This window comes from Ranitomeya imitator, chromosome 1 (genome assembly GCF_032444005.1).
Source record: "Ranitomeya imitator isolate aRanImi1 chromosome 1, aRanImi1.pri, whole genome shotgun sequence".
In the NCBI taxonomy this organism is placed as follows: domain Eukaryota; kingdom Metazoa; phylum Chordata; class Amphibia; order Anura; family Dendrobatidae; genus Ranitomeya; species Ranitomeya imitator.
In genome coordinates, this window is record NC_091282.1 from 299,440,691 (window position 1) to 299,467,742 (window position 27,052).

General features: G+C 43.8%; 1 protein-coding gene across 1 annotated transcript in view; it reads left to right on the top strand.

Annotated features, from left to right (window-relative positions):
• LOC138670117 (solute carrier family 2, facilitated glucose transporter member 11-like) overlaps positions 1-27,052 on the top strand; it is a 110,026-nt gene that overhangs the window by 44,937 nt on the left and 38,037 nt on the right. Inside the window, exons 10-11 of the mRNA XM_069757159.1 lie at positions 19,495-19,570; positions 23,682-23,809. Coding sequence (XP_069613260.1) covers positions 19,495-19,570; positions 23,682-23,809 — 204 coding nt within the window. The remainder of the gene's footprint in view (positions 1-19,494; positions 19,571-23,681; positions 23,810-27,052) is intronic.

Genomic DNA, 27,052 nt, shown 5'->3' on the forward strand with positions numbered 1-27,052 from the left:
CCATTTGAAAGTTCGCACCGGGGCCCATAACTTTGTAGTTACGCCACTGTCTGTGATGAATATTGGGACAAAAATAAAAGTACTCAGAATAGGTCGGAGGGACACATAACAACATTTGGCACCTATATACAGGAGATAGGTATGATTGATCTTTGGAGGGTCAGACATATTGGAGAGAGAGGGTACTCATGTTATTCACCAGCGCATGCCACGCTCTCTAGGATTGATATGGCTCTGGGTAACAGGATTATGGACACGTTGGTTGGGGAGGTGAGATATTTGCCAAGGGCCCTGTCAGACCATAGTCCAATTGAAGTAGAGGTTAGATTGGAGGGGGCACGGTCGACAAGTGGGAGAGAATGGAAGATTCATCCCAATTGGTTACAGAGTATTGAGTTGGAAAGTATAGGACGGGAGGTGGCGGAATTCTTTCTCTTAAATGATGGAAGCACTGATGCTCTTACAATCTGGGATGCAATGAAGGCGTATCTGAGGGGACTACTGTTTAGGGACATTAGTAGGTGTAAGCGGAGGACGAGGGAGGCAGAAAAGGCGGCAGTTGAGGAGTTGAAGGAAGCAGAAGTCTTCCTGGAGCAGAACAATATTGTATCATACAATTATTAGGTTCTGTAGAAGGACGTAGATCTGGGTATTTATTATGATGGAATATAGGCTGAACTGGATGGACAAATGTCTTTTTTCGGCCTTACTAACTATGTTACTATGTTACTATGTTAGAAGACGGGATGGCCACACTGGGAACCCCTGAGGCAGAGAGAAGGATGAAAAACGCACAAAATCATTTGGAAAAAATTCTGTTAGGCAAAGCTGAGAAGAAGCGGGATTTCCAAAGGGTATTGTTTTATCAGGAGGGAGAAACAGTGGGACATATGCTATCGGTAGTGGCTGCTGCTCAGAGAGGTTCTTCATATATACACTCTTTGGAATCTGCAAGTGGAGGTAGAATAACGGAAACGCCTGAAATCTTGAGGGCCTTCGCGGACTTCTATGCAGATTTGTATTCCTCTCGGGTTGGTGAATCGGTCGAGGACACATTGACTTTCTTGGAGGGTCTGGATCTGCCGAGACTGAATGAGGCAGATAGGTAGAGCCTTGAGGCCCCTATCACTGAGGAAGAATTGAGTCGGGCATTGATGTCTATGGCTAATGGGAAGGCGCCTGGGGTCGATGGGCTACCCGCTGAGATCTATAAATATTTGGCAGAAGTGTTGATTCCTAGATTAAAAATGGTACTGGAGGAAGCTAGGTCCTGTGGGTGCTTGCCAGCCTCTATGAGAGAGGCCATAATAGTGGTTATTCCAAAGGAGGATAAGGACTTGGGGAAACCGGAGTCGTACCGCCCAATTTCTTTACTAACTATTGATGTCAAGCTTCTGGCCAAGGTGTTGGCTCTCCGCCTCTCTAGTGTTATTTCGAGTCTGGTGCATTCGGACCAGTCTGGCTTTATGCCTGATAGATCAACGGCGATCAACTTGCGGAGATTATATGTAAATTTGCAGGTAGAGTCTGATAACGGTGGTCGAAGAGTGATTGCATCGCTAGATGCGCATAAGGCGTTTGACAGTGTTGAATGGGGATACCTCTGGCAGGTGCTGGAATGTATGGGGTTTGGTCCGCAGTTTGTGGCCTGGATACAGCTGTTGTATTCATTACCGACGGCTAGAATTAGAGTGAATGGGGAGCTGTCTCAGCCCATAGGGCTGGCTAGGGGTACTAGGCAGGGATGCCCGCTCTCACCCCTCCTGTTTGCGTTGGCTGTAGAACCTCTTGCTGCTAAGATTCGGCAGTCTGATAGGGTCCCTGGGTTTAGGTATGGGAAAGTAGAGGAAAAAATAGCGTTATACGCGGATGATGTTTTGCTGTTCCTGGCGGATCCAGACGATTCACTAAGAGGGGCCATTGAAATTGTTGAGAGATTTGGTAATGTGTCGGGACTAACAATTAATTGGGATAAGTCGGTTCTTTTTAGGGTGGATGACGTAGGAGAGAATGTGAGTGAGGATGTTGGGGATGAGAGGCTAAAGGTGGTTTCCCAATTTAAATACCTTGGAATATGGGTTTCGGTGCCAATTGCGGAGTTCCTGCAAAGGAATTTGACTCCTGTTATGGGGGTACTCAAGGCGAAGGTAGATGCCTGGAATAAACTACATCTATCGGTCGTCGGTAGGGTAAACCTTATTAAAATGGTCCTGATGCCAAAAATTCTATATGTTCTACATAACTGTTATGATTACGCAATTCGGTACCACAGTGGACATAGAGGTCAGAGCACATACAGTGATCTGACAATAACCCAAAAACATAGAACGAGCTCTGAGACGTGGGAACTCTGTTGACCGCAATCCCTGATCCTCTCCAAACAACACTAGAGGCAGCCGTGGATTGCGCCTAACGCTCCCTATGCAACTCGGCACAGCCTGAGAAACTAGCTAGCCTGAAGAAGAAAATAAGCCTACCTTGCCTCAGAGAAATACCCCAAAGGAAAAGGCAGCCCCCCACATATAATGACTGTGAGTTAAGATGAAAAGACAAACGTAGAGATGAAATAGATTTAGCAAAGTGAGGCCCGACTTTCTGAACAGAGCGAGGATAGGAAAGGTAACTTTGCGGTCAACACAAAACCCTAAAAACCACGCAAAGGGGGCAAAAAGACCCTCCGTACCGAACTAACGGCACGGAGGTACACCCTCTGCGTCCCAGAGCTTCCAGCAAACAAATAGATAAGCTGGACAGAAGAAAAGCAAACAAAATAGCAAAGGAAAACTTAGCTATGCAGAGCAGCAGGCCACAGGAACGATCCAGGAGGAAAACAAGTCCAATACTGGAACACTGACAGGAAGCCAGGATCAAAGCACTAGGTGGAGTTAAGAAGAGCAGCACCTAACGACCTCACCACATCACCTGAGGGAGGAAACTCAGAAGCCGCAGTACCACTTCCCTCCACCAACGGAAGCTCACAGAGAGAATCAGCCGAAATACCACTTGTGACCACAGGAGGGAGCTCTGCCACAGAATTCACAACAGTACCCCCCCTTGAGGAGGGGTCACCGAACCCTCACCAGAGCCCCCAGGCCGACCAGGATGAGCCACATGAAAGGCACGAACAAGATCGGGAGCATGGACATCAGAGGCAAAGACCCAGGAATTATCTTCCTGAGCATAACCCTTCCACTTAACCAGATACTGGAGTTTCCGTCTTGAAACACGAGAATCCAAAATCTTCTCCACAATATACTCCAACTCCCCCTCCACCAAAACCGGGGCAGGAGGGTCAACAGATGGAACCATAGGTGCCACGTATCTCCGCAACAATGACCTATGGAATACGTTATGTATGGAAAAAGAATCTGGAAGGGTCAGACGAAAAGACACAGGATTAAGAACCTCAGAAATCCTATACGGACCAATGAAACGAGGTTTAAACTTAGGAGAGAAAACCTTCATAGGAATATGATGAGAAGATAACCAAACCAGATCCCCAACACGAAGTCGGGGACCCACACAGCGTCTGTGATTAGCAAAACGTTGAGCCTTCTCCTGGGACAAGGTCAAATTGTCCACTACCTGAGTCCAAATCTGCTGCAACCTGTCCACCACAGTATCCACACCAGGACAGTCCGAAGACTCAACCTGTCCTGACGACAAACGAGGATGGAACCCAGAGTTGCAGAAAAATGGCGAAACCAAGGTAGCCGAGCTGGCCCGATTATTAAGGGCGAACTCAGCCAAAGGCAAAAAGGACACCCAGTCATCCTGATCAGCAGAAACAAAACATCTCAGATATGTTTCCAAGGTCTGATTGGTTCGTTCGGTCTGGCCATTAGTCTGAGGATGGAAAGCCGAGGAAAAAGACAAGTCAATGCCCATCCTACCACAAAAAGCTCGCCAAAACCTCGAAACAAACTGGGAACCTCTGTCAGAAACGATATTCTCTGGAATGCCATGTAAACGAACCACATGCTGGAAGAACAATGGCACCAAATCAGAGGAGGAAGGCAATGTAGACAAGGGTACCTAATGGACCATCTTAGAAAAGCGATCACAGACCACCCAAATGACTGACATCTTTTGAGAAACGGGAAGATCTGAAATAAAATCCATAGAGATATGTGTCCAAGGCCTCTTCGGGACTGGCAAGGGCAAAAGCAACCCACTGGCACGAGAACAGCAGGGCTTAGCCCGAGCACAAATCCCACAGGACTGCACAAAAGTACGCACATCCCGCGACAGAGATGGCCACCAAAATGATCTAGCCACTAACTCTCTGGTACCAAAGATTCCAGGATGACCAGCCAAGACCGAACAATGAACCTCAGAGATAACTTTATTCGTCCACCTATCAGGGACAAACAGTTTCTCTGCTGGACAACGATCAGGTTTATTAGCCTGAAATTTTTGCAGCACTCGCCGCAAATCAGGGGAGATGGCAGACACAATTACTCCTTCCTTGAGGATACCCGCCGGCTCAGACAAACCCGGAGAGTCGGGCACAAAACTCCTAGACAGAGCATCCGCCTTCACATTTTTAGAGCCCGGAAGGTACGAAATCACAAAGTCAAAACGGGCAAAAAACAGCGACCAACGAGCCTGTCTAGGATTCAACCGCTTGGCAGACTCGAGATAAGTCAAGTTCTTATGATCAGTCAATACCACCACGCGATGCTTAGCTCCTTCAAGCCAATGACGCCACTCCTCGAATGCCCACTTCATGGCCAGCAACTCTCGGTTGCCCACATCATAATTTCGCTCAGCAGGCGAAAACTTCCTGGAAAAGAAGGTGCACGGTTTCATCACTGAGCAATCAGAACCTCTCTGCGACAAAACAGCCCCTGCTCCAATCTCAGAAGCATCAACCTCGACCTGGAACGGAAGCGAAACATCTGGTTGACACAACACAGGGGCAGAAGAAAAACAACGCTTCAACTCTTGAAAAGCTTCCACAGCAGCAGAAGACCAATTGACCAAATCAGCACCCTTCTTGGTCAAATCGGTCAATGGTTTAGCAATACTAGAAAAATTGCAGATGAAGCGACGATAAAAATTAGCAAAGCCCAGGAACTTTTGCAGACTTTTCAGAGATGTCGGCTGAGTCCAATCATGGATGGCTTGGACCTTAACAGGATCCATCTCAATAGTAGAAGGGGAAAAGATGAACCCCAAAAATGAAACCTTCTGCACACCAAAGAGACACTTTGATCCCTTCACAAACAAAGAATTAGCACGCAGGACCTGAAAAACCGTTCTGACCTGCTTCACATGAGACTCCCAATCATCCGAGAAGATCAAAATGTCATCCAAGTACACAATCAGGAATTTATCCAGGTACTCTCGGAAGATGTCATGCATAAAGGACTGAAACACTGATGGAGCATTGGCAAGTCCGAATGGCATTACTAGATACTCAAAATGACCCTCGGGCGTATTAAATGCAGTTTTCCATTCATCGCCTCGCTTAATTCGCACAAGATTATACGCACCACGAAGATCTATCTTGGTGAACCAACTAGCCCCCTTAATCCGAGCAAACAAATCAGACAACAACGGCAAGGGGTACTGAAATTTAACCGTGATCTTATTTAGAAGGCGGTAATCTATACAAGGTCTCAGCGAACCATCCTTCTTGGCTACAAAAAAGAACCCTGCTCCTAATGGCGACGATGACGGGCGAATATGCCCCTTCTCCAGGGACTCCTTCACATAACTGCGCATAGCGGCGTGCTCAGGCACAGATAAATTAAACAATCGGCCTTTTGGGAACTTACTACCAGGAATCAAATTGATAGCACAATCACAATCCCTATGCGGAGGTAGGGCATCGGACTTGGGCTCATCAAATACATCCCGGTAATCAGACAAGAACTCTGGAACCTCAGAAGGGGTGGATGACGAAATTGACAGAAATGGAACATCACCATGTACCCCCTGACAACCCCAGCTGGACACCGACATGGATTTCCAATCTAATACTGGATTATGGACTTGTAGCCATGGCAACCCCAACACGACCACATCATGCAGATTATGCAACACCAGAAAGCGAATAACCTCCTGATGTGCAGGAGCCATGCACATGGTCAGCTGGGTCCAGTACTGAGGCTTATTCTTGGCCAAAGGCGTAGCATCAATTCCTCTCAATGGAATAGGACACTGCAAGGGCTCCAAGAAAAACCCACAACGCTTAGCATACTCCAAGTCCATCAAATTCAGGGCAGCGCCTGAGTCCACAAATGCCATGACAGAATACGATGACAAAGAGCAGATCAAGGTAACGGACAGAAGAAATTTTGACTGTACTGTACCAATGGTGGCAAACCTAGCGAACCGCTTAGTGCGCTTAGGACAATCAGAGATAGCATGAGTGGAATCACCACAGTAGAAACACAGCCCATTCAGACGTCTGTGTTCTTGCCGTTCAACTCTGGTCAAAGTCCTATCGCACTGCATAGGCTCAGGTTTAAGCTCAGGTAATACCGCCAAATGGTGCACAGATTTACGCTCACGCAAGCGTCGACCAATCTGAATGGCCAAAGACATAGACTCATTCAAACCAGCAGGCATAGGAAATCCCACCATGACATCCTTAAGGGCTTCAGAGAGACCCTTTCTGAACATAGCTGCCAGCGCAGATTCATTCCATAGAGTGAGCACGGACCACTTTCTAAATTTCTGACAATATAACTCTATCTCATCCTGACCCTGACAAAGAGCCAGCAAATTTTTTTCTGCCTGATCTACTGAATTAGGTTCATCGTACAGCAATCCGAGCGCCAGGAAAAACGCATCGATATTACTTAATGCAGGATCTCCTGGCGCAAGAGAAAATGCCCAGTCCTGAGGGTCGCCACGCAAAAAAAGAAATAATGATCAAAACCTGTTGAACTGGATCACCAGAGGAGCGAGGTTTCAAGGCCAGAAATAGTTTACAATTATTTTTGAAACTCAGAAACTTAGTTCTATCTCCAAAAAACAAATCAGGAATAGGAATTCTTGGTTCTAACATAGATTTCTGATCAATAGTGTCTTGAATCTTTTGTACTCTTGCCGAGAGCTGATCCACACATGAAGACAGACTTCTAATGTCCATTGCTACACCTGTGTCCTGAACCGCCCAAATGTCTAGGGGAAAAAAAAGGCAAAAACACAGTGCAGAGAAAAAAAATGGTCTCAGAACTTCTTTTTTCCCTCTATTGAGAATCATTAGTACTTTTGGCTTCCTGTACTGTTATGATTACGCAATTCGGTACCACAGTGGACATAGAGGTCAGAGCACATACAGTGATCTGACAATAACCCAAAAACATAGAACGAGCTCTGAGACGTGGGAACTCTGTTGACCGCAATCCCTGATCCTCTCCAAACAACACTAGAGGCAGCCGTGGATTGCGCCTAACGCTCCCTATGCAACTCGGCACAGCCTGAGAAACTAGCTAGCCTGAAGAAGAAAATAAGCCTACCTTGCCTCAGAGAAATACCCCAAAGGAAAAGGCAGCCCCCCACATATAATGACTGTGAGTTAAGATGAAAAGACAAACGTAGAGATGAAATAGATTCAGCAAAGTGAGGCCCGACTTTCTGAACAGAGCGAGGATAGGAAAGGTAACTTTGCGGTCAACACAAAACCCTAAAAACCACGCAAAGGGGGCAAAAAGACCCTCCGTACCGAACTAACGGCACGGAGGTACACCCTCTGCGTCCCAGAGCTTCCAGCAAACAAATAGATAAGCTGGACAGAAGAAAAGCAAACAAAATAGCAAAGGAAAACTTAGCTATGCAGAGCAGCAGGCCACAGGAACGATCCAGGAGGAAAACAAGTCCAATACTGGAACATTGACAGGAAGCCAGGATCAAAGCACTAGGTGGAGTTAAGTAGAGCAGCACCTAACAACCTCACCACATCACCTGAGGGAGGAAACTCAGAAGCCGCAGTACCACTTCCCTCCACCAACGGAAGCTCACAGAGAGAATCAGCCGAAGTACCACTTGTGACCACAGGAGGGAGCTCTGCCACAGAATTCACAACACATAACGCACCAATTTGGATCCCTCGGGGGAAGTTCAGGCAGATTAATGCCCTTTTTAGAAGTTTGATATGGTGAAGAAAATATCCACGTATTAGCCTGGAGACGCTTTAGCGACCCAAGGAAGATGGTGGTTTGGCTTTGCCCAACCTGGAAATATACTTCCTTGCGGCCCAGAGCCAGCATTTGAAGGGCTGGGCGCGAGGGGCGTCATCCAGTGCAGTACAACATCTAATGGAAGAGGTGACGGACCGACGACCGGTGGTCAGGTGTTTGGAGGATGGCTCCTTGGGCGCTTTGGGGAGAGTATACCCAACCCTGTTCCTGATTCGCAAATTATGGAATAGACTAAGGCAGATTCGCGGGGTTACAGGGTTGACTAAATTCACACCGATATGGTCTAACAACAATTTAAAGGAATTTGAGGCCTTGGGGGGGCTGATGGAATGGCAGAATAAGGGAATTTGCTTTGTTCACCAGATAATCCAGCAGCAGGCATTGAAGTCCTTTTCCCAATTGCACGTAGAATTTGGTCTGCGATCCGCAGGGGAATATCAGTATGCGCAGATGAGACATGCCTTTAGAGCTCAGAATAAGAAGGTTGATATCAGGGTTCAAGATGATATAGTGTTGGAGTATGTGTGTGGTGATGGGACTACAAGGGGAGTTATTTCCACTCTGTATAAGGACCTTATGCACACGTTTTTGCTAGACTTCCCTATAAAGGCGAGAACTAAGTGGGAGAGGGACGTGGGGCCAATGGAGAATGAAACTTGGGAGTCGGTGATGGAGTGGGTTCCGCGACTATCCTTGAGTGAACCATATAGACTCTCGCAGCTATATATTCTGCATAGAGTATATAAATCTCCGGAAGTGCTATACAGAGCGGGATTGCGTGCCAATTCTGAGTGCCCGAGGTGTGCGAGTGAGAATGCAGGAATATATCACATGATGTGGACGTGTCCTAGGCTGGCTGCTTTTTGGGTGGTGGTTTTGAGCCGGGTTGAAGTAGCGTATAAGTGTAGAGTTCTTAGAGACCCGATAGTATGCGTGCTGGGATATGTGGAAGAAATTGGAGTTGACAATACTTGGAAGATTGCAATCGCTAGGCTACTATACATGGCCAGGAAAGTAATAGCACGAAATTGGATAAATGCGGAACCACCTGCGAGAAGGGAATTTCTCCAATATGTTCAACATGGACTAAAATTGGAAAAGGGGGTGTACAAAAAAAGGGGGAAAATAGAAATGTTTAATAAAATGTGGTCTCCTTGGCTTGAATTGGATTGAGGAGTATTGATGTCGAGTTTCTTAAGACCTGGTTAAGGATAAATTGCACGAGGCAGAGAAGGCCTCAGTGGGGTGAAGATTGGGATAGAGCTGTCTTAGGGGGGAGGGGGGTAGTTGGGGTAATGTTGGGGTTTATTAAATAAGAAAATGTGTATGTGATATATTGCAATGTAAATGGCATTCTGATGTTCTTCTTTATATTGTTAACATTGTAAACAAACTTTTCCTTTTTTTATTTAAAAACTAGCTGAAGAGCCCGGCGTTGCCTGGGCATAGTAAATATCTGTGGTTAGTTATAGCACCTCACTTCTCTTATTTTCCCATCATGCCTCTCATTTTCCCAATCACATCTTTCATTTTCCCCCTCACATCTCTCATTTTCTCCCTCACACCTCTCATTTTCTCCCTCACTCCTCTCATTCCCCCCAACACTTGTCATTTCGACCTCACATCTGTCATTTTCCGATCACTCCACTATTTTCCCTCACTCCTCTCATTTTGCAATCACACCTTTTAATTTTCACCTCACACCTCTCATTTTCACCTCAGTATATACATGTTTGTCATCTCCCTTATATATAGTATACACCTGTATGTCATCTCCTGTATATAGTATATACCTGTTTGTCATCTCCCCTGTATATAGTATATACATGCTGTGTGTCATCTCCCCTGTATATAGTATATACCTGTATGTCATCTCCTCCTATATATAGTATATACCTGTATGTCTTGTCCTTCTGTATATAGTATATACCTGTATGTCATCTCCTCCTGTATTGTTATGAACAGGTAATTCAGAACCACAATGGACCTTGAAGTTCAGAGCACACAAGGTGACCTGACATTTACCAAAAACATAGGACGAGCTCTGAGACGTGGAAACTCTGCTGACCGCAATCCCTAATCCTAACACACCACACTAGAGGTAGCCGTGGATTGCGCCTAACGCTCCCTATGCAACTCGGCACAGCCTGAGAAACTAACTAGCCCTGAAGATAGAAAAATAAGCCTACCTTGCCTCAGAGAAAATTCCCCAAAGGAAAAGGCAGCCCCCCACATATAATGACTGTGAGTAAAGATGAAATACAAACACAGAGATGAAATAGATTTAGCAAAGTGAGGCCCGACTTACTGAATAGACCGAGGATAGGAAAGATAGCTTTGCGGTCAACACAAAAACCTACAAACAACCACGCAGAGGGGCAAAAAGACCCTCCGCACCGACTAACGGTACAGAGGTGCTCCCTCTGCGTCTCAGAGCTTCCAGCAAGCAAGAAAAACCAATATAGCAAGCTGGACAGAAAATATAGCAAACAAAAATAACACAAGCAGAACTTAGCTTATGCAGGATAGAGAGGCCACAGGAACGATCCAGGAGGAAGCAAGACCAATACTAGAACATTGACTGGAGGCCAGGATCAAAGCACCAGGTGGAGTTAAATAGAGCAGCACCTAACGACTTAACCTCATCACCTGAGGAAGGAAACTCAGAAGCCGCAGTACCACTCTCATCCACCAAAGGAAGCTTATAGACAGAACCAGCCGCAGTACCACTCACGACCACAGGAGGGAGCTTGGCCACAGAATTCACAACACTGTATATAGTATATATCTGTGTGTCATCTCCTCCTGTATATAGTATATACCTGTAGGTCATCTGCTCCTGTATATAGTATATACCTGTGTGTCATCTCCTCATGTATATAGTATATACCTGTGTGTCATCTCCTCCTGTATATAGTATATACCTGTAGGTCATCTGCTCCTGTATATAGTATATACCTGTGTGTCACCTCCTCCTGTATATATAGTATATACCTGTGTGTCATCTCCTCCTGTATATAGTATATACCTGTGTGTCAGCTCCTCCTGTATATAGTATATACCTGTAGGTCATCTCCCCTGTATATAGTATATACATGTATGTCATCTCCTCCTGTATATGGTATATATCTGTGTCATCTCCTCCTGTATATAGTATATATCTGTGTGTCATCTCCTCCTATATATAGTATATACCTGTGTGCCATCTCTCCTGTATATAGTATATACCTGTGTGTCATCTCCTCCTGTATTAGACCGCATTCACACGTTATTTGGTCAGTATTTTTACCTCAGTATTTGTAAGCTAAATTGGCAGCCTGATAAATCCCCAGCCAACAGGAAGCCCTCCCCCTGGCAGTATATATTAGCTCACACATACACATAATAGACAGGTCATGTGACTGACAGCTGCCGTATTTCCTATATGGTACATTTGTTGCTCTTGTAGTTTGTCTGCTTATTAATCAGATTTTTATTTTTGAAGGATAATACCAGACTTGTGTGTGTTTTAGGGCAAGTTTCATGTGTCAAGTTGTGTGTGTTGAGTTGCGTGTGGCGACATGCATGTAGCGACTTTTGTGAGATGAGTTTTGTGTGGCAACATGCGTGTAGCAACTTTTTGTGTGTCGAGTTGCATGTGACAGGTTAGTGTAGCAAGTTGTGTGCAGCAAGTTTTGCGCATGGCGAGTTTTGCGTGTGGTGAGTTTTATGTGTAGCACCTTTTGAGTATGTGCAAGTTTTGTATGAGGCAACTTTTGCATGTGTTGCAACTTTTGTGCATGTGGCAATTTTTCCGCGTGTGCAAGTTTTGCGTGTGGCGAGTTTTCCATGAGGTGAGTTTTGCACTTGTGGCGAGTTTTGCGTGAGCCTAGTTTTTGCATGTGGCGAGTTTTGCGCGTGGCGAGTTTTGAGCGGCGACTTTTGTGTTTCGACTTTTATGTGGCGAGGTTGGTGTATGTGTGGTGAAATGTGTGCTGAGGGTGATATGTGTTCAAGCACATTTTGTGTGTGTGTTCATATCCCCGTGTGTGGTGAGTATCCCATGTCGGGGCCCCACCTTAGCAACTGTACGGTATATACTCTTTGGCGCCATCGCTCTCATTCTTTAAGTCCCCCTTGTTCACATCTGGCAGCTGTCAATTTGCCTCCAACACTTTTCCTTTCACTTTTCCCCATTATGTAGATAGGGGCAAAATTGTTTGGTGAATTGGAAAGCGCGGGTTTAAAATTTTACCTCACAACATAGCCTATGACGCTCTCGGGGTCCAGACGTGTGACTGTGCAAAATTTTGTGGATGTAGCTGCGACGCCTCCAACACTTTTCCTTTCACTTTTTCCCCATTATGTAGATAGGGGCAAAATTGTTTGGTGAATTGGAAAGCGCGGGGTTAAAATTTCACCTCACAACATAGCCTATGATGCTCTCGGGGTCCAGATGTGTGACTGTGCAAAATTTTGTGGCTGTAGCTGCGACGCCTCCAACACTTTTCCTTTCACTGTTTTTCCCATTATGTAGATAGGGGCAAAATTGTTTGGTGAATTGGAAAGCGCGGGGTTAAAATTTTGCCTCACAACATAGCCTATGACGCTCTCGGGGTCCAGACGTGTGACTGTGCAAAATTTTGTGGCTGTAGCTGTGACGGTACATACATACATACACACACATATACACACACATTAAGCTTTATATATTAGATAACAAACACAGTTATATTCACCTAACACCCATTGCACTAAAGCCCTTGTCTCCTGTAAAAAAAACATAAAAATAAAAAACCACTACACACGTGGTCAAAATTGTTGGTACCCCTTGTTTAATGATGGAAAAACCACAATGGTCACAGAAATAACTTGAATCTGACAAACTTAATAATAAATAAGATCTATAAAAATGAACAAATGAAAGTCAGACATTGTTTTTCAACCATGCTTCCACAGAATTAAAAAAAAAATAAAACTCATGAAATAGGCCTGGACAGAAATGATGGTACCCCTGAAAATAATGTGACAAAAGGGACATGTTAAATCAGGGTGTGTTCACTACCTACCATCACAGGTGTCTACAATCTTGGAATCAGTGAGTGGGCCTGTATATAGGGCTACACATACTCATTGTACTATTTGGTGACATGGTGTGTATCACTCAACATGGACCAGAGGAAGCGAAGGATAGAGTTGTCTCAGGAGATTAGAAAGAAAATTATAGACAAACATGTTAAAGGTAAAAGTTATAAGACCATCTCCAAGCAGCTTGATGTTCCTGTGACTACAGTTGCACATATTATTCACAAACTTAAGATCGATTAGACTGTAGCCAACCTCCCTGGACCTGACCACAGAAGGAAAATTCATGACAAATCAAATCGACAGATAATACGAATGGTAACAAAAAAGCACAAAAAAACTTCTAAACTGATTAAAGGCAATCTTCAAGCTCAAGGAGCATCAGTGTCAGATCGCACCATCCGTCGTTGTATGAGCCAAAGTGGACTTCATGGAAGACGACCAAGGAGGACACCATTGTTGAAAAAAATCATAAAAAAGCCAGACTGGAATTTGCCAAACTACGTGTTGACAAGCCACAAAGCTTCTGGGATTAATGTCCTATGGACAGATCAGACAAAAATGGAACTTTTTGGCAAGGCACATCAGCTCTATGTTCACAAGTGGAAAAGTGAAGCATATCAAGAAAAGAACACTGTCCCTACTGTGAAACATGGAGGAAGCTCTGTTATGTTCTGGGGCTGCTTTGCTGCATCTGGCACAGGTTGTCTAGAATCTGTGCAGGGTGCAATGAAATCTCAAGACTATCAAGGGATTCTAGAGAGAAATGTGCTGCCCAGTGTCAGAAAGCTTGGTCTCAGTCGCAGGTCATGGGTCTTACAACAGGATAATGACCCAAAACACACAGCTAAAACACCCAAGAATGGCTAAGAGGAAAACATTGGACTATTCTGAAGCGTCCTTCTATGAGACCTGACCTAAATCCTATTGAGCATCTTTGGAAAGAGCTGAAACATGGAAAAGGCAACCTTCAAACACGAGACAACTGGAGCAGTTTGCTCTTGAGGAGTGGGCCAAAATACCTGTCGAGAGGTGCAGAAGTCTCATTGACAGTTACAAGAATCATTTGGTTGCAGTGATTGCCTCAAAAGGTTGTGCAACAAATTATTAAGTTAAGGGTACCATCATTTCTGTCCAGGCCTACTTCATGAGTTTTATATTTTTTTAAATTCTGTGGAAGCATGGTTGAAAAGCAATGTCTGACTTTCATTTGTTAATTTTCATAGATTTTTTATTTATTATTACTTTTGCCACATTCAAGTTATTTCTGTGACCATTGTGGGTTTTTCTGTCATTAAATGAGGGGTACCAACAATTTTGACCACGTGTGTATATCCCTCCCCTTTCCGTCGTTCTGTCCCACGCTGTAATACATGTCTGGTGATAAATAGTTTTCAACCTGGACAGTGCAAGATGCGACGGTCCATGTTCAGAACCACTGAGGAATGAACTGGTGCGAGGGCAGTGTCAGTGAGTAGTGGTGACGTTATCAAGGTTACTGCAGGTCACTGAGGCGGCGCTCCCAGCCAGGGCCCTGAACTGCGGTAAACTCGGTGAGATCACCGCTAGCTGTTGTGAATTCTGTGGCAGAGCTCCCTCCTGTGGTCACAAGTGGTACTTCGGCTGATTCTCTCTGGGAGCTTCTGTTTGTGGAGGAAAGTGATACTGCAGCTTCTGAGTTTCCTCCCTCAGGTGATCTTGTGAGCTCGTTAGGTGCTTCTCTACTTAACTCCACCTAATGCTTTGATCCATGCTTCCTGTCAATGTTCCAGTGTTGGACTTGTTTTTCCCTGGATCATTCCTGTGGCCTGCTGCTCTGCATAGCTAAGTTCTTCTTTGCTATTTGTTTCCTATTTTTTCTGTCCAGCTTGTCTTTTGTTTTGCTGGAAGCTCTGGGACGCAAAGGGTGTACCTCCATGCCGTTAGTTCGGTACGGAGGGTCTTTTTGCCCCCTTTGCGTGGTTTTCTTTAGGGTTTTGTGTAGACCGCAAAGTTATCTTTCCTATCCTCGCTCTGTTAAGAAAGTCGGGCCTCACTTTGCTGAATCTATTTCATCCCTACGTTTGTCGTTTCGTCTTAACTCACAGTCATTATATGTGGGGGGCTGCCTTTTCCTTTGGGGTATTTCTCTGAGGCAAGGTAGGCTTATTTTCTATCTTCAGGCTAGCTAGTTTCTCAGGCCGTGCCGAGTTGCATAGGCAGAGTTAGGCGCAATCCACGGCTGCCTCTAGTGTTGTTTGGAGAGGATTAGGGATTGCGGTCTGCAGAGTTCCCACGTCTCAGAGCTTGTTCTATGATTTTGGGTTATTGTCAGATCACTGTATGTGCTCTGACCTCCATGTCCATTGTGATACTGAATTGCCTTTCATTACAGTACAGGAAGCCAAAAGTGCTAATGATTCTCAATAGAGGGAAAAAAGAAGTTCTGAGACCATTTTTTTTTCTTTGCACTGTGTTTTGCATTTTTTTCCCCTAGACATTTGGGTGGTTCAGGACACAGGTGTAGCAATGGACATTAAAGGTCTGTCTTCATGTGTGGATCAGCTCACGGCAAGAGTTCAGAATATTCAAGATTTTGTGGTTCAGAATTCTTTGCTAGAACCGAGAATTCCTATTCCAGATTTGTTTTTTGGAGATAGAACTAAATTTCTGAGTTTCAAAAATAATTGTAAACTATTTCTGGCTTTGAAACCTCGCTCCTCTGGTGACCCAGTTCAACAGGTTAGGATCGTCATTTCTTTTTTGCGCGGCGACCCTCAGGACTGGGCGTTTTCTCTTGCGTCAGGAGATCCTGCATTGAGTAATATCGATGCGTTTTTCCTGGCGCTTGGGTTGCTGTACGATGAGCCTAATTCAGTGGATCAGGCAGAAAAAAATTTGCTGGCTCTTTGTCAGGCTCAGGATGAGATAGAGTTATATTGTTGGTCGCTGTTTTTTGCCCATTTTGACTTTGTGATTTCGTACCTTCCGGGCTCTAAAAATGTGAAGGCGGATGCTCTGTCTAGGAGTTTTGTGCCCGACTCTCCGGGTTTGTCTGAGCCGGCAGGTATCCTCAAGGAAGGAGTAATTGTGTCTGCCATCTCCCCTGATTTGCGGCGGGTGCTGCAAAAATTTCAGGCTAATAAACCTGATCGTTGTCCAGCGGAGAAACTGTTTGTCCCTGATAGGTGGACGAATAAAGTTATCTCTGAGGTTCATTGTTCGGTGTTGGCTGGTCATCCTGGAATCTTTGGTTCCAGAGAGTTAGTGGCTAGATCCTTTTGGTGGCCATCTCTGTCGCGGGATGTGCGTACTTTTGTGCAGTCCTGTGGGATTTGTGCTCGGGCTAAGCCCTGCTGTTCACGTGCCAGTGGGTTACTTTTGCCCTTGCCGGTCCCGAAGAGGCCTTGGACACATATCTCTATGGATTTTATTTCAGATCTTCCCGTTTCTCAAAAGATGTCAGTCATTTGGGTGGTCTGTGATCGCTTTTCTAAGATGGTCCATCTGGTACCCTTGTCTAAATTGCCTTCCTCCTCTGATTTGGTGCCATTGTTCTTCCAGCATGTGGTTCGTTTACATGGCATTCCAGAGAATATCGTTTCTGACAGAGGTTCCCAGTTTGTTTCGAGGTTTTGGCGAGCCTTTTGTGGTAGGATGGGCATTGACTTGTCTTTTTCCTCGGCTTTCCATCCTCAGACTAATGGCCAGACCGAACGAACCAATCAGACCTTGGAAACATATCTGAGATTATTATTATTATTATTATTTATTATTATAGCGCCATTTATTCCATGGCGCTTTACATGTGAGGAGGGGTATACATAATAAAACAAGTACAATAATCTTGAAAAATACAAGTCACAACTGGTACAGGAGGAGAGAGGACCCTGCCCGCGAGGGCTCACAATCTACAAGGGATGGGTGAGGATACAGTAGGTGAGGGTAGAGCTGGCCGTGCAGCGGTTTGAGATGCTTTGTTTCTGCCGATCAGGATGACTGGGTGTCCTTTTTGCCTTTGGCTGAGTTCACCCTTAATAATCGGGCCAGCTCGGCTACCTTGGTTTCGCCATTTTTCTGCAATTCTGGGTTCCATCCTCGTTTCTCTTCAGGACAGGTTGAGTCTTCGGACTGTCCTGGTGTGGATACTGTGGTGGACAGGTTGCAGCAGATTTGGACTCATGTAGTGGACAATTTGACCTTGTCCCAGGAGAAGGCTCAACGTTTCGCTAATCGCAGACGCCGTGTGGGTCCCCGACTTCGTGTTGGGGATCTGGTTTGGTTATCTTCTCGTCATATTCCTATGAAGGTTTCCTCTCCTAAGTTTAAACCTCGTTTCATTGGTCCGTATAGGATTTCTGAGGTTCTTAATCCTGTGTCTTTTCGTCTGACCCTCCCAGATTCTTTTTCCATACATAACGTATTCCATAGGTTATTGTTGCGGAGATACGTGGCACCTATGGTTCCATCTGTTGACCCTCCTGCCCCGGTTTTGGTGGAGGGGGAATTGGAGTATATTGTGGAGAAGATTTTGGATTCTCGTGTTTCTAGACGGAAACTCCAATATCTGGTTAAATGGAAGGGTTATGCTCAGGAAGATAATTCCTGGGTTTTTGCCTCTGATGTCCATGCTCCCGATCTTGTTCGTGCCTTTCATGTGGCTCATCCTGGTCGGCCTGGGGGCTCTGGTGAGGGTTCGGTGACCCCTCCTCAAGGGGGGGGTACTGTTGTGAATTCTGTGGCAGAGCTCCCTCCTGTGGTCACAAGTGGTACTTCGGCTGATTCTCTCTGGGAGCTTCCGTTTGTGGAGGAAAGTGGTACTGCAGCTTCTGAGTTTCCTCCCTCAGGTGATCTTGTGAGCTCGTTAGGTGCTTCTCTACTTAACTCCACCTAATGCTTTGATCCATGCTTCCTGTCAATGTTCCAGTGTTGGACTTGTTTTTCCCTGGATCATTCCTGTGGCCTGCTGCTCTGCATAGCTAAGTTCTTCTTTGCTATTTGTTTCCTATTTTTTCTGTCCAGCTTGTCTTTTGTTTTGCTGGAAGCTCTGGGACGCAAAGGGTGTACCTCCATGCCGTTAGTTCGGTACGGAGGGTCTTTTTGCCCCCTTTGCGTGGTTTTCTTTAGGGTTTTGTGTAGACCGCAAAGTTATCTTTCCTATCCTCGCTCTGTTAAGAAAGTCGGGCCTCACTTTGCTGAATCTATTTCATCCCTACGTTTGTCGTTTCGTCTTAACTCACAGTCATTATATGTGGGGGGCTGCCTTTTCCTTTGGGGTATTTCTCTGAGGCAAGGTAGGCTTATTTTCTATCTTCAGGCTAGCTAGTTTCTCAGGCCGTGCCGAGTTGCATAGGCAGAGTTAGGCGCAATCCACGGCTGCCTCTAGTGTTGTTTGGAGAGGATTAGGGATTGCGGTCTGCAGAGTTCCCACGTCTCAGAGCTCGTTCTATGATTTTGGGTTATTGTCAGATCACTGTATGTGCTCTGACCTCCATGTCCATTGTGATACTGAATTGCCTTTCATTACAGCTAGCACAGTGAGAAAAAGTCTCACAGTGCAGCACTGAGTTCACCATAGTTCATCCTTATTTTCATTTTTATGTCACTTGTGCATCAGTTTTTCACATCTGTTTGCAATCCTTATGTTTGTTTTGAACAACTGTATGGGATTTGCTTTAACAGAAACAATTTATGAATTGGTAAAAGTCAAATACAGTTTTCTATCTTTATAATAGTAATGTATCCATGAAACACTCATGACATAAGGTTGGTAACCCTTTCCTGATCAGTTTTTAAGCACCTATTGACTTATAACAGGCGAATCTGATTCAGAGTGTGGATCAAAGTAGCAAAAATATTTGTGTGAACTATTACATTGACTTGTATCGGTCAGTTTCCGTCCGTATGCTATATGTTTTGCATATAGACAGTACATGGGTGTTTAATACATCCATCTGAACAAGCCAATACTGAAATTTTTTCACAGACATGAAGTCCATGTGAAAAGTATAGCGTGTGTACTAGAACATTGGTACTGTCCATATGAGGTCCTTTTTTACACGGAGAGAACTAAAACCAAAATTATGTTCATGTGAACTTACTGTTATGTGTATTCCCATGGATGTCAGCAGATCACGTTGGAAAGGGCTAGTGATACAAATATTTGTAGTAAGTGATGTGAATGTCTGAATTTTAGATGCTATTATAAAGCTGTAGTTGTCTATTTGATAGTAATAAAGTGGGCGCTAATATCATTATCACACATATGTGACCATTTCTCATTATTAATACTCAGGGCACTTTCTCCTGGATGCCGTACTGCAGTGTAATCCTTCTATTCCTTTACACGCTGTCATTTGGTACAGGAGCCGGTAAGTGATCACCCTTCTAAGAGTAAAGTCACACAAGGCAGTAATTCCTGCTGTTGCACCATCAGTCTGAAGGTAACAAGCAGAAATAAATCTCATTCACATGGATGGAACTGATATTCAGTTTCTCAGATCTATGCAACAAATCTGCTGCTTGTGAATATATGCTTGGGCTTTATTCACATGACTATATTAGACATCTTAGCGAATGCCATATATTTTACATAAAAAAGAGATTGGATGGATTTTTTACCTTTTGTTTTTTGTTAGAAAATATATGGTTCATACGTTCATGTAATTAAAGCTCAGAGCTGGCCATACACATTAGATAAATGATGGCTCAAATCTCATAACAGCAGAGAAAAAGGATTGGGCTGCTGGAATTCTAAATGTCTATTTTTTTTTTGCTTATGGGTGATAAGCTGAACACCAAAGGTATCTTAGAGAGTTATTCTCCACTCTCCCCATTTAGAACACATGCACGCTCTGCCAAGCTGAGCATGTACGTGTATGGAGGAGAGGGGGGAATTTGAATGAAAAACTGTTGGCTGAACAAGCAAGCACTATAAAGTGTACAGCCACCCCTGGCACTTTCATGCACCAGTATTTTGGGCAGTATGCTCATCAGTAGTTATATGTCAAAACCATTAGTGAAACGCAGAGTAAAACCTTTCCATACACATTCAATGAATGTAGACAGAGCCCACTGCTTCCAGCAGAACTATAAGGAAAACATAAGAAAACCAAGAGTCTTTAAATCCAAAAGTATAAACAAGTACTAATAATAATGAAAGATAGTCCAAGAAAAGTAATCACTATCAAAATATCTTTAATAATAATACAAAAACACAAATAGGACATAAAAAACACATACAATACAATACAAAAAAATAATATAATTGGATAGGTCTAATGAACAATAATGCAAGACTGGCAGAGGGTAATCAAATTCACAATAAGAGGGAGAGCACGGTACTCAAAAAAATATATATGAGTATACAATCAATTCCAGCAATAGTATATGTCAGCTGGAAAGCACAAGTGTGCATAAACTGAGGCAAAGGAGTGACCATACACTAACCCTCATGTCATGTGGGGAAGACGCACGAGGGATCACAGGGGCCACTCTATAATAGTATAAGCCATGTGGCAGGAAGATCAAACCCCCATGACTCCCCGAATAAAAGTGCCAATAGTACGCTTATGTGCAAAATAGCATGTGTCTTACCACGGGAAACCGAACACCCACCGCACAGGTACCCCAACGCGCGTTTCACCGCTGCTTCTTCAGGGGGCAGTGTCTTCCAGCAGAACTAGCAGCCTGCCTAAGTGTATGGGGTGTCTCAATTCTCCCATGACTGCAGATGTAGGCTGGCGTTTACTTTTTTTCTTGACACCACCAGTAGTGTTTGGCAGAAGCTTATTCCCTTCAAATCATTAAAGGGAACCTGCCACATGGAAGGTTAATATGTATCCTTTGTATCCGGCTTAATGGAGTAGGGGCTATGGGTAGAAATTGAAGTTTAATCCTTCCTGCAGCAGCTGATTTCCAGTCATTGGGGTGGTGCAGGGAGTCACCTCTCATTATTCAGTAAGTGCACTGTTATCGCTCCCCGGCATATTGATTGACAACCTGCTCTGCAGCATAAGTGTGTAGCATGTGTGTGGTGCAGAGTGGACTGTCAATCAAGGTGTAGGGGAATGATTACAGTGCACTCTAATCCAATTCAGTCCTTCACATCGTTCTTGGCACCCATGAAGTGTATGTACTTAATATGGAATATCTCCAGAAAAACATGAATCGAGTGAAAGTTTTTTTGTACTGAGCTCTCGTGTTAAATACAAAAGAGCAAATCATCAACAATAATTAAAAACAAGGAATAATGGGAGGGAAAAATAGGAAAAACTAGTTTGAGATGACATTGGTATTGGCACCCTTTACATTAAATTAGCGTGGAAACACATTTTGACTCACCTGTGGTAAATCACAAATGAGAATCACCTTTGATTGATTGTTGGTGCCCATGTGACATGAATTAGCCAATGAATGATGACTTCAGTGGTTAAAAAACCCACATGGAAGGCCCTGTTCCTTTGTCACAATGGTGAAGAAAAAGGAGCTGTCTGAGGACATCAGAACTGCTATTTTTAGGAAACACAAGACTTTCAAAGGGTATATGGCATCCCCAAAGACCTTGATATCCCAGTTTTAACAGTGCGCAATGTTATTAAGAAGTTTTACAAGCATGGAACTGACAAGAACCTCCCTGGACGTGGGGAAAAGAGGAAAATGGACCAGACATGTCTTCAGGTTGGTTGGTGCAAATGATGGGAAAAACACCATGTCAAACATCTAAAGACCTGAAGGCCATACTGTAACAGTCTATTGTCATGGTTTTAACAAGTTTCATATGCCACACACTAAACCTAGCAGCTTTATGGGCGAAGGCCAAGAAAGAAAACATTGCTGAAAAAAAGACATAAAAAGGAACGACTGAACCTTGCCAAAGAGTACTTTAACAAACCACAATCCTTCTGGGAAAATATTCTGTAGACAGATGAAACAAAATAGAGTTTTTTGGCAATGCAAATCCATAGTTTGTTTACAGACAGTGCAATGAAGCTTATAACGAAAAGAACACTCTACCAACACTTAAGCATGGTGGAGGATCCACAGTGCTGTGGGGTTGCTTTGCTGCATCTGGTACTGGAGACCTTGTCCGTATCCAGGAATTATGAAATCAGATTATTACGAGATTTCACAGCGAAATGTCTTACTCAGTGTAAGAAAACTTGGTTTGAGTCGAAGATCATGGGTCTTCCAGCAAGACAATGTCCCAAAGCACACATCCAAAAGTACACAGGAATGGTTGCAAAAGAAAAAGTGGACTGTGTTAAAATGGCCAGCAATGAGTCCTGACCTTAATTCCATTGAAAATCATTTGGGTAAGCTGAAATCTGCCATTGGGAAAAGAACCCTGCACATATTCAAGAGCTTGAACAAACTGCTAAGGAAGAGTGGGAGACAATACCAGCTAAGAAGTGCAGGAAGCTTATAGATGGCTACAATAAATGTTTGAAGGCTGTAATCAATGCCAAAGGGTGTGCAACCAAGTATTAATTAGGGGTGCCTTTATTACTGCACATGCTGTTTATTCTGTTTCTTCTTTGAAATTGCAACATGTAAGTTGAAAAACAATGTTTTATTGTTATATTAATTTGGACCACTAATTAAAAAATCCTGAAGATATAGCTATGGTACATTTCCATTTATTTCTGAAGATATTGTACAGTTTTTGAAAAAAATAAAGGGGTGCCAATAATGGTGAGCAAGAAGGCAAGAGGGGGTCAGGGAGCTGCATGCCGTAGCAATCCAATCCAAACGAGGCTGGGTCCAATGTGTAACAGGTGAGTGTCGGTCCCGTTGAGAAGCACAGCCACGTAGAAAGAAGGGGAGGGATATAGTCGGCACCTCAACTTGTAACTAAAATCCAAAACTTTATTAGGATGTCGAGCCATGTTAAAATTATTTTTAAAAAACTGATGCTTTTCAGGCGCGACCATAGCGCCCTTAGTCATAGGTTGAGCAGCACTGCAAATGGAAGCAAGCGGCTCCAGGGAGAATATAACCATATTTTCTTCCAGTACGCTGGCTACTTACCTGCAGATTACCTCTATATCTGCATGTAAACTGAGTTTGTGGATGTGACAAGTACGCTTTAAGAGGCTATGCCTGTTCGGCCCAAGCAAGCATGGCAGTTTGGTAGAATTAGATGTTCAAGTTACATGGCCAGCTTTAGATTGTGTAACCAGATGAATCCTGTGGGACCAGTCAGTAGAGAAACTGTAATGGCCTTCTTTACAGGCAACGTATATGTTAGTTGATATACTGGATACCATATATACAAAATCAAAGCATGTTACTAAGCATATTATCCCATTACTTAAAAAGTAAATAAAGTTTTAATAATTTGCCCGATTCTAATTCATACTTGTGTGGGTAGCTTCTTTACTCTGAGATTGGATATCCCCTTTCATTTACCTATTGATATGCTCCTCAGTAGCCCTTTGTTATACACACAAGATGAACTCACTATAAACTTTCTTCTTTCAGGTGGGACTACTGTGACTATCATTCTGGAAATCTTTTCTCAAGAAGCTCGGGCAGCTGCAATGGTGATTGTAGGGGTAATAAATTGGCTCGGTCTGACGATCATTGGCATGGTCTTCCCCTTTGTGGTGGTAAGAGAAAACATTGAACATTGTGAGGTCTAAAGTATTGACTAGTTTATAATTTTTACTTTGAAATTTCACATTTTGGGCACATTGTCAACTAAGCTAAAATGATGAACCCTAGATCAAAATTCAGGCACATTGGGTGAACTATATTAAAGGGGTCCTATCAAGTTTGAAAGTTATCTCCTATTCATGGGATACCTTTACGATTGCTGGTGCTCTGACCTCCGTGGTCCACACTGATCCTGAGTGAAGCAAAGGTCGACTATGCGCTCTGTCCCTCCATTTGATTCGCCCGCTTGTCATCTATGTGCACAAGGCATGCCACACCAGCCCGGATAATCATAAGCCAAGATCCTGGAGCGATCTGCTCATCTCTAGTTGTATTGACCCACAGTATAATATTAACATGTTAAAACAAAACAAAGAAACAACAATCTAGAATTGCTGTTTTTTTGTTTTGCTTTGTTTCCAAAAAAGTAAAATAAATGAACTAAAAATCATATGTACAAAAAGTATTTGAAGACTTCATATAGCTCAATTTTGTGGCAATAGAAAAACTTTTTTTTTCTCAAACAGTATATTTATTTTACAAAATGACAAAAAAAACCCTATATGAATCTGATATCTACATAATCATGCTGACCCACTTTATATGGGCATGTTGGTCATAGGTAGCTAATTAAAGGGATACCTTGATATCTGTAATGCAATGTTTCTCAATAAGTAAAGAGCTGTTAAAGCACTACTCCAGCGTCTTTTTATTATTGCAGCACTGGAGAGGTGCTATTAAACTAAGTTCCCTGACCCTAGGTTCATATTTACCAGCCTCTCTTTTCATCTGTTCCCGGCGCCCCTCAGGTCCCGCGCCGCCATCTTCTGACCACAACTTCTAATTGACCGGAAGTCAGAGGAAATGGTCACAAGCTTTCAAAGCAACTCTATGAGAGCCTCGTTCTGGCTTTTTTTCTGGTTCCCATAAATTTACATTGAGTTATGATTTGTGGATCACCCAGCAAACACTGGAGCAATCCAGCAGGTCACAAACTGCTGGAGACTGACCGGAGCGTCGTCGAGAACAGATCAATACAGGGCTGGTAAGTATAAGACAGGGTGGCAGAAAACTTAGTTTTGTAGCACCACTCCAGCACTGCAATAAAACACTGAAATAGTACTTTAAGATCTACTGTATGGTGCAGGCACAGATCTCCCTGAGAATCTGCCTCCAGTGCTTATTTTACAGTTAGGGCCAGAAATATTTGGACAGTGACACAAGTTTTGTTATTTTAGCTGTTTACAAAAACATGTTCAGAAATACAATTATATATATAATATGGGCTGAAAGTGCACACTCCCAGCTGCAATATGATAGTTTCCACATCCAAATCGGAGAAAGGGTTTAGGAATCATAGCTCTGTAATGCATAGCGTCCTCTTTTTCAAGGGACCAAAAGTAATTGGACAATGGACTCTAAGGGCTGCAATTAACTCTGAAGGCGTCTCCCTCGTTAACCTGTAATCAATGAAGTAGTTAAAAGGTCAGGGGTGGATTCCAGGTGTGTGGTTTTGCATTTGGAAGCTGTTGATGTGAGCAGACAACATGCGGTCAAAGGAACTCTCAATTGAGGTGAAGCAGAACATCCTGAGGCTGAAAAAAAAAGAAAAAATCCATCAGAGAGATAGCAGACATGCTTGGAGTAGCAAAATCAACAGTTGGGTACATTCTGAGAAAAAAGGAATTGACTGGTGAGCTTGGGAACTCAAAAAGGCCTGGGCATCCACGGATGACAACAGTGGTGGATGATCGCCGCATACTTAATTTGGTGAAGAAGAACCCGTTCACAACATCAACTGAAGTCCAGAACACTCTCAGTGAAGTAGGTGTATCTGTCTCTAAGTCAACAGTAAAGAGAAGACTCCATGACAGTAAATACAAAGGGTTCACATCTAGATGCAAACCATTCATCAATACCAAAAATAGACAGGCCAGAGTTAAATTTGCAGAAAAACACCTCAAGAAGCCAGCTCAGTTCTGGAAAAGTATTCTATAGACAGATGAGACAAAGATCAACCTGTACCAGAATGATGGGAAGAAAAAAGTTTGGAGAAGAAAGGGAACGGCACATGATCCAAGGCACACCACATCCTCTGTAAAACATGGTGGAGGCAACGTGATGGCATGGGCATGCATGGCTTTCAATGGCACTGGGTCACTTGTGTTTATTGATGACATAAGAGCAGACAAGAGTAGCCGGATGAATTCTGAAGTGTACCGGGATATACTTTCAGCCCAGATTCAGCCAAATGCTGCAAAGTTGATTGGACGGCGCTTCATAGTACAGATGGACAATGACCCCAAGCATACAGCCAAAGCTACCCAGGAGTTCATGAGTGCCAAAAAGTGGAACATTCTGCAATGGCCAAGTCAATCTCCAGATCTAAACCCAATTAAGCATGCATTTCACTTGCTCAAATCCAGACTTAAGACGGAAAGACCCACAAACAAGCAAGACCTGAAGGCTGCGGCTGTAAAGGCCTGGCAAAGCATTAAGAAGGAGGAAACCCAGCGTTTGGTGATGTCCATGGGTTCCAGACTTAAGGCAGTGATTGCCTCCAAAGGATTTGCAACAAAATATTGAAAATAAAAATATTTTGTTTGGGTTATGTTTATTTGTCCAATTACTTTTGACCTCCTAAAATGTGGAGTGTTTGTAAAGAAATGTGTACAATTCCTACATTTTCTATCAGATATTTTTGTTCAACCCTTCAAATTAAATGTTACAATCTGCACTTGAATTCTGTTGTAGAGGTTTCATTTCAAATCCAATGTGGTGGCATGCAGAGCCCAACTCGCGAAAATTGTGTCACTGTCCAAATATTTCTGGCCCTAACTGTATGTGAATGTAAGTGATACAAGTTGTAGACATGTAATGACGGACAGTTTGCTCTCTTGATGTACATGTGTCACATTGGTAACGCCCCTTTTTGGCATTGGATGCACTATTCTGTCCATGTGACCTGGGACTTAATTCCCATGGACGGAAAAGTACGTCCAATGTGATCACCCGTGCTCCCGAGGGGGAGGGTGGCTGATCACGGCCGGCTGTCAGCTGATTCTCACAGACCAGTCACAGACCGCTCCCAGCACTTTAACCCCCGGAACACTGCGATCAAACATGAGCAGTGCATGTCAGGAAGTCTCTAAGGTCAGTGTACAGTAGCTGCAGCGCTGACAGTTTCTATAGTATCA